Raw genomic sequence first — 8,037 nt, 5'->3', positions numbered from 1 at the left:
GAAGGTCATGAGCACATCTTCCACCAGGTACACCTTGCACTGCAGACAGAGAGCCACGTCAACAGCCCTCCAAGGCACAGTCACTTCCCAGCGAAAGCTGAGGTTTACCTCCCCTTGCAAGCACAATAACAGGCAGCTACAGAAGCTTGTAAAAGGCAGGCAAAACTCACCATAAGAGGGGAGAAATAATTGAAGATGTGAGCTAATGTAATCAACACTGTGGGTTCTCCCTGCAGCTGCCACATGGACGTGTCCTTCTCCACCAGCTTCCCCTCCTGCAATGACAAACCCAGAAAAACACATGGCTTGGATCCAGCCCAATCCACCCATACACCAACGACTGAGTGAACCAGAGGCCTGGAGCAGCCACTCTTTGCTGTCCCACGCCCGATTGCAGTAAAAACCTTGAACACGGGAATATAGGATGGCAAAGCAACCAGGCCCATGCCTCTGGAGAGCTCTGTAGTGCAGTCCAGATGTCAGTTACTATCAGCCACATGCATGCATCTGGACAATGTTTTTCCAAAAGGGTTCAAGTGTACATAATTTGTAAATGGGAATCCCTACAGAGGAGGTCAGCTAGTAAAGCAGGCCTCCATTCAAGACAAGACCATAGCAGATGGCGTTCCCTATGCTTTGGGCATAAACAGATCATCTCTCACCGTCGTGGAAAAAAATGGTTTCTAGCGAACAGTGCCACAGCCAAAACAGTTCTCAAGGTGGACCTGCCAGAATTTCACCACATCAATGCACCAGGACATCAGTAAAAAGTTTAGGATATCAACAAGCTTCACTCAAGGCTGCAAAATCAAATCCAGCTGTTCTGACCCCGACAAGCATCATCTCTCGCATACTGGGAATGAAACTTCATAGGACTGAGAACAACAAAGTCAAGTATGATTTAAATTAAGTCCTGGAACTATCAGGAATCCCATTTTGCAAGCAGAGGAGCTCCACGGACATGCACGCCCCATGCAAAAGCATGCAAGCATTTAAATTCTCAGGTGTATGGAAACATCTGAGCTGCCAGCACGTGCTGAGAAGTGCAGAACCACACTTCCCAGCATGGTACCCCACAGATCCACCCTGTGATGTTAGCCTACCGTCACATCTATTCCAATATGGATCACGTTCTTCAAGTAGCCTAACAGCTTGCGAGCCTTCACTAGGTCTGCAACAGGAGGATCTTGCAAGGGGCGGTAACCTTCCACTGGATAAGTAGGCAAGTGTTAAGGTAAAATGCAATCCAATCCTTTCGGGATTCTATTGTTTGTGCAAGGAAAAGACTGCATCTCTATTTTACTTCACACCCACGCATGTCTCAGTCACAGTTCAAACCACATGCTTTCCAAATGGATGATAAGCCACAAGCTCTTATCCCCATTTCATCAACACTGCAAGCAGCAAGTATTTCACACCACACTTCTGCTCTCATCAGAAAGACTGACAGGAGCCTTCACTACAGCTATCAACAGGCAACCCAGGGCTGCTCTGACAGGAGCTGCAGGTTTCAGCATTTGCACAGGAAGGCAGCAGGCAACGTTAACACCATGTCAGAGGTCCCATATGGCTGGCAGGTAGAAGAGACTAGTGGCCAAGAGGCTCAGCAGCACAGCAGCATTAGGGTTTACAAAACTGGAGAGGGAGATCTTTGCAGGATCTGACTGCCTGGGAACAGGCAGCCCCCAGCTGCAGCAGGAGCTGCTGACTCAGAGCTGAAAGTAAAATCTCATTTCAGAAACTGCTGGGGACCAGCACTGACATTTGTGTGCCCTGCAGTTCTGCTCCAGCGGAGGTGCTATCTGGTTCTTCTCTCCTTGACCCTGGTCTCCTCTGTGCACAAGTGCCAATAGAAGAAAGTGAACTGCAGTCAGGTATTCTACAGCCTCCAAAGATGGTCTCAGGACAGGCTCTTCTCCCTTCAGACCTCGTCTCCCCACACCTAAAGGATATCGGAGTGGACGGCTTCCGAAGTTAAACGCAACGGACTCTTTGAAGGAGAGGCTGATGGCAGGGAAGTAAGCCATTCCAGCGCCCCTCGTGATGTTATCAAAAGCGGTTCCCAGAGATATGCCATTCCTGAAAGAAGGAAAACCCACAAGATTTTAGTCACAGTAGGAGGGTTTTGAGGTCAACTGGGCAAACCAGGAATCTGCATTCCCCTCCCAGCAACTTGCCAACACAGACACATCAGTCAGTCACGTCTCCTGTCACTCTTAACCTGGCACACATGCAAACATCACAGCTTTGCTGAGTAATAGCCATGGGAAGCACAGCAGCCCTCCCATTTTCATACGATGGCACAGGAAGGCACTGGAGTCTGCACACCGTGCACAGCCCACTCAGCTTCAAGGACAACCCAAATCCTTATGAGATAACTAACCAGCAGGACATTTTAAAGACAGTTCACATTTTTGGCCTCAACCATTTGAGGCTGGTGGAAATAGAAGGATAACACTCTCAATCTACTCTTCTCTAAAAGATGGCACGGAGCATCTAACAGTTTTTAATTCTGGCTGATTCGTTGCAGGCTGTAGTTTAGGGCCAGGGAACAATTCTTATTCAGGCTGGCCTCTGCTTATTGTGCACGGGAGTTGGAGGGTGGAGATTTATCAGCCTTTCCACAGCTGCTTGTGAATCTAGGACAGGGACGGTCTACACTGACCACAAAAGCAATCAGTGTGGCTCAGCCAGCTGTATTATTAAGCATCACATGAGACGCCCTCCCCTCCAAAATCCTAACAATCTTTACACAGACTTTGAAGCTTCAACGTCTTTCTGCCAAACCGTCTCACCTGAACTTAGGACACCCAACAGTCCATTTAGATGGTTTCTGAACACAAAGCAGAAAAGCAAAGGCTGGAACTACCAAGGAACTTACAGGTGAGAGGCCAGAAACAGGGCTCAGCAACCTGCTGAGCAGTGAGGAAACCTTTATGTTACACACAGACATCAACAAAGCAGGGAACTGGGCAAAGATGCTTACAAGCAGAAAGCAATGGTGCCCTCATCAAGGTCTATCAGACAGCTGACGATGTCTCCTGCTGCCCAAGACTGCAGTAAAGGGAGAGAAAAGGTTAAACATATCCAGGGTGTGCTCACATCAGAAGAAAGACTGCAACCCAACCAATCCCTGTGATTCAGGGTTGAAGAAGCGAGAGTTCATTTTCAGACACTTCTGGAAGCTGCACATAAGCCACTGATTGGGATCTTTTTTCCCTCCAGCACTAGGAACATGCACAGGATCAAACATATATTTACCCCAACACTGCATCGTCCTCTGATGTGCTAGAGAACCAGAGCCTTCCAGAGACCAACAGCAGCACTACGCTGGGAATCAGTCTGTTGGGGCTGCTAAACAAAGCACCCACATAGCATGTCCAGCACTCCTAAAGTACAAACAATTGCTGGCACATAGCCTTCCCAAGAGCAGACTGAAGCAGGGAGGACAACTTGAGGGCATTTCATAAGGCCCAGCAGAATCCAGCGAGCAGAAGGAGCCAGCTGCTTTCTTCTCCTTACTCTACATCCCGTTCCTGGGAGGACAGCTACTCACTTTGCCATAGTTGGTAGTAGTCACATTCCATTTGCGCACCCTATTTCCATCATACGCATACGAATCTGGTGTATCTCCAACTCCTTCCTGCACCAAAGTATGAAAGAGGAGACTCAGACCAGACCAAGCATAGAGGATCCCTCTCATTGCAAGAGCAGCTTTAAGGGGAAGACCAGCAGACAGGGAGAGTAGCTGACAGTACACATGCTCTGCCTGGGAAAAGCTCTCACTCTAAGAGTGAATCCAGTGGCCTGTGATGTTTGATTCAGAGAAATACAGCACTCCCTACTCATTCTTGGGTCAGAAGAAGAGTACTGGCATCCTACACTTCCAACTTTCGTCAAAACAGCCCCCCAGGATGCCCATCACCTACCTCCCCTCTCACATGTTGCAGAGCGGCAAGTTAGTGAAACTCTGCAGCTGATATCCCTTCCCATCATCAAACATCCCACCCAGTGTCTGAGAAGAGCGGGCCTGGGCCTGCCTCTCCCGTGCAAAAAAAGCCCCATAGCACCAGCTGCTGAGGGCCATCCCGAAAGACAGGCTACTAGCACTGCAGACCCTCCAGAGAAGATGACAGGTGAAAGTCAACATATAGCAGTGGCTACGTGCAGCAAGAGCACAGTAACACAGCCAGTGTGCAAGGCTTTCACACTTTGCAGCATTCTGTGAACACAGACCAGAAAGCCTAGTAAAGATTTCTAAAACAGTGGACCTGGTATTTCTAGTGTGTGTGCTGGGCACAAAATGCCAGCAGGGCAGGAGCACAGCATCAATGCGACGCTCCACATTGACCTAAAAAGCAGTGGAGGGACACCGAGCAGCCCTGTGCCATGTGCAGCAGTTACACTACCTCCTGATTAAATCTGCAGTTGAGAGTACACCAGCCAATCTGCATGAGTCCCTGGGAGGAAATGAGCACCTCATAAATCCATTTCCCTGAAAGAAAAAAGAGATACCACCCAGTAAATCCCTGCTGCCTGGCTCATTGTTAGAGAAGCCGAACCTGACTCTGCTGCCACAGAAACAAATGTGGCACATAAAGGAGCTTTGGGACATGCCCAGGATTCCCCTCCCACCTCTTCACTCCAGCATCACACAATCCTCCATCCTTCTGACTTCCTGGAAAAGCCAGTGGATGAACTGGGGAAGAAAGGATTCAAGATCTGGAACATATTCAAGATTTCCTGAGCTCTCTAGTTGTGTAACTCTCCATACACTCTTCCTAGGGTCTTTTTTCAAAGCACCACTGGTTTATCTCCTTACCTTTATATACGCACGTCGTGGCCCTGATGGACCCAAAGTTACTGTGGCCAATCACCTGGACCAACAAACAAAAGATAGTTTAAAGTCAGAGAAAAAGGTAGGTTTGCTCAGCCCTACCCATTCCTTCTGTCCTAGCCCTCAAAACTTTGGTTTTGAGGCAAGATGGAGAGCTATTCACAAGCACAGTGTAGGAAAGAGACGGGACATCCTCCCCATCCCGGCAGCTATACCTAGAGCCGACAGGCCCTCGTGAACCATCCAGGTCCTTCCCACAGCTCATCTGTACTTGATAAACCCCAGTGAAGCATGCAGCATGTTAGCAGTACAAGGGCAAGGTGGTGACAGGCAGATTCCCAGGGAATTGTGACAAGTATACAAAAGCGACTATTATATAGGAAAGACATCTGAATCCTGGACAAGTTACAACAAAACTATAGATTCAGGGTGTCTAGACTAAAGCCCAGGGCTGGCAGGTAACATGCTGCCCAAAAACTGAACCTGTTAACTCCTCACTCTCTCAATCTCACGACAGACCATGGAGAAGAGATGAAGGTAGCAACAAGGAATTCACAGGCAAGCCAGTCTGATCTGATATGAGGGTAAGTTCTAGGTACACCCAAGCTAAGCTACAGCGGGCGGTTAATAGGAAAGCAGAGACCAGAGCAGCCTGCTCTGCTAGAGGTAAAAAAGGATACATAGATTAAGGAGGGAATGAGCACAGAAGCACGGTATGTGCATGCTCAGTGAAGGGGCGAAAGGTGTGCAGAAATTACTGAAGTAGGAAAGGATTAAATTCCACTGGATTCTTTCAGCTGATCTTTTGCATGAAGAACATCAGCTAAGGAGCAAGCAGGGAGCTAGTGGAAACAAAGGAGAAAGGAAAGCCTCAGCTTCAGCCTCTCACCACCATTAGAGAAGACCAGAAGGAAGGAAGGAAGAGGCAGTCTGCTGGAGGGAGGGACAGGAAAGCTGGCTGTTGGCCTTCCCTCTGCTTAGCCAAGCTCTTCAGTGAGCCCCTGGGCCGGGGTAATCCTTTCACTTCCTCACAGCTCCACTCAGAGCTTGCTGAGACTTAGGGCTACTGCTAGACCTTATCCCAGGAGAGCTCATTTCCTCCAGGATCCTACAGCTTTCTGGGTAGACTCCATTTACAACACACTACAAAGCCAGTGAGAGGGATCTGTTATGAAGAACAAACCAAGAAACCTAAAGTGCTTTTAGTCCCACAAGACCATTTTCTGCTGCACCCAGCATCACACTCACCCCAAGTAAGTCATCATCGACAAGCAGGAGCCCTTCAAAACCGCTTGTGTGGTCCAACACCACAGCAGAGGGACCAAGCCGGCCCTCTGCTACCTGATCTGAAACAAGAGTTGCAGAAAACCTGTTAGGGAAAGTTGTGCAGGATTTAACAGTACACCTGATGAGTGCCTCCAGCTCAACTACAACAGCACCTGAATTCTGCTACACTGGAGGAAGACTAAAATAGCGTTACCTGTGTTAGACTGTGAGAACCTCAAGAAAGGAGATACCAGTGAGATTTAAAAGGAAGTTTTCATAGCAACACACAAGGTCTTAGCTATGCAGCATTCAGGTCATATGTTAAGTTTTCCACATCGCCTGAAAATTTTACTTTGGCAAAATTCAAAGACCTAACTAAACTGAGCAAAATGTTTGGCCAACATATCATGCTTTGATTGCAGTTAGCAAGAAAAATTCTTCTTTTTAGGAGAGAAGCCAGGTTGTACCCTGCCACACCCTGACTCATTCAGGGAAACAGATGCTAGCAAGAATACAGGCAACAGCTTGAGGCCCAAAATGAACACCTACAGTGGAGACCAGTATGTGAAAATAGTCAACAAGCCTCTGCATTTCCCACTGAGGATAGCACTGCACACTGCTGGTCACAGCAATGGCTCTGCATATCATTATCAGTGAAATATACCCAACATTTGCCTCAAAACTCCTTTCCCAGTCATTTTCACCTGCAAATATGCCTCCTCCATCTGCAAGCAGACCAGCTCCAGGGCTGGCTGATGAGCCCCTCACAGGTAGGACTTAAAGGTACAATAAATTAGAGCACAGGAGGGTAGAACAACGCTTACTCAGGGAACTGCCTTTCATGATACAACTTGTCCACCTAATTAAGCAGCACAAGCAGAAGCACAAACTGGACAGACACAGTGTCTCCTACCTCGACTGTCTTCAGAGCCATCCTCCTCTGCTAGCAACCGGTCAAGGTGCTCCTGTAGGTTCTGGAACGTCAGATGCTTTCTAGGGAATAAACATGCACAGGAGCTCTTCAGAAAACTCTGTCTCCAAGTGTTAAAGAGTTGCAGCCCAGACACATGTGTCCGCACAGTCCAGCACTGTGAGACATGAACTGGGAAGTTCTGTCAATCTATGTTTCTTGTCATGACTCTAAAGAACTTGCTGCTCAGTGTGTTGGGGCAATGAATGGACTAAGGACCAAATACAGCATGAACAAGCAATGTAGTTAACAAAGGATCTTAAAATCTTGAGTCTGCTCAGGAGTATTCTGTGGCAGTAAGAAAACTGTACTGCAGTACAGTAGCAGTAAGAAACCAGCTGTATTAGCAACAACTGTGGACCACAACTTTGCTGCAGTCAGCATCATACAAACATGGTATAAGTCAGGATTTGTTTTTTTCTCCAAGTATTTCATAATACAAAAGAAGAGACAGGACCACACCAGCAGCTGTAGCAGTTCAAAGGTCAGACTAGCCCAGCATCCTCTCTCTGGCAACAGCGAGAACTATTTTGTTTTCATACTGAGGAGAAGACTCTCACGCACCCCCTCTGTGCCACAATTTTAGAGAACTTTCTCATACTGCCCTTCTCTAGTTCTCTCTTTTCAAGGGTAGTTTGCTTAGCTGTTCCTTGTACAAGAGCCATTCCAGACATCTGACTTGCTCTTATCCTTCCTCAAAATCTCTGCAGCTCTAAAATACCATTTTGGAGTTGGCAAGACCAGAACCACATGATCCTTGAGATGAGAGTAAACCACAAATTTATTCAGTGGCATAATGATTTTCCTTATCCTACATCCCTTTGCTAACAATACCTAACTTCCTGCTTTCTTTTTCTGACTTAGTATTCCCATCTCAATCTCATTCCTATGCAGCAAAAGTCAGCCCAAGGCCCATCATTTTATGCACCATGTTGAGGTTGTTCCCCTTTCAATACATCACTTT

The 8,037-nt window shown here is 47.5% G+C and overlaps 1 protein-coding gene across 1 annotated transcript in view; it reads right to left on the bottom strand.

The window, feature by feature from the left end:
* Positions 1-8,037, bottom strand: part of RNF123 (ring finger protein 123) — a 37,746-nt gene that overhangs the window by 26,718 nt on the left and 2,991 nt on the right. Inside the window, 10 exon segments of the mRNA XM_009702553.1 lie at positions 3-39; positions 171-275; positions 1,104-1,218; positions 1,954-2,079; positions 2,987-3,054; positions 3,557-3,643; positions 4,410-4,495; positions 4,823-4,877; positions 6,086-6,183; positions 7,017-7,096. Coding sequence (XP_009700855.1) covers positions 3-39; positions 171-275; positions 1,104-1,218; positions 1,954-2,079; positions 2,987-3,054; positions 3,557-3,643; positions 4,410-4,495; positions 4,823-4,877; positions 6,086-6,183; positions 7,017-7,096 — 857 coding nt within the window.

The sequence above is a fragment of the Cariama cristata genome, unplaced genomic scaffold, assembly GCF_000690535.1.
Source record: "Cariama cristata isolate BGI_N322 unplaced genomic scaffold, ASM69053v1 scaffold20646, whole genome shotgun sequence".
Taxonomy (NCBI): Eukaryota; Metazoa; Chordata; class Aves; order Cariamiformes; family Cariamidae; genus Cariama; species Cariama cristata.
The sequence above is the reverse complement of the archived record's forward strand: the minus strand, read 5'-3'. Positions and strand labels throughout refer to the sequence as shown.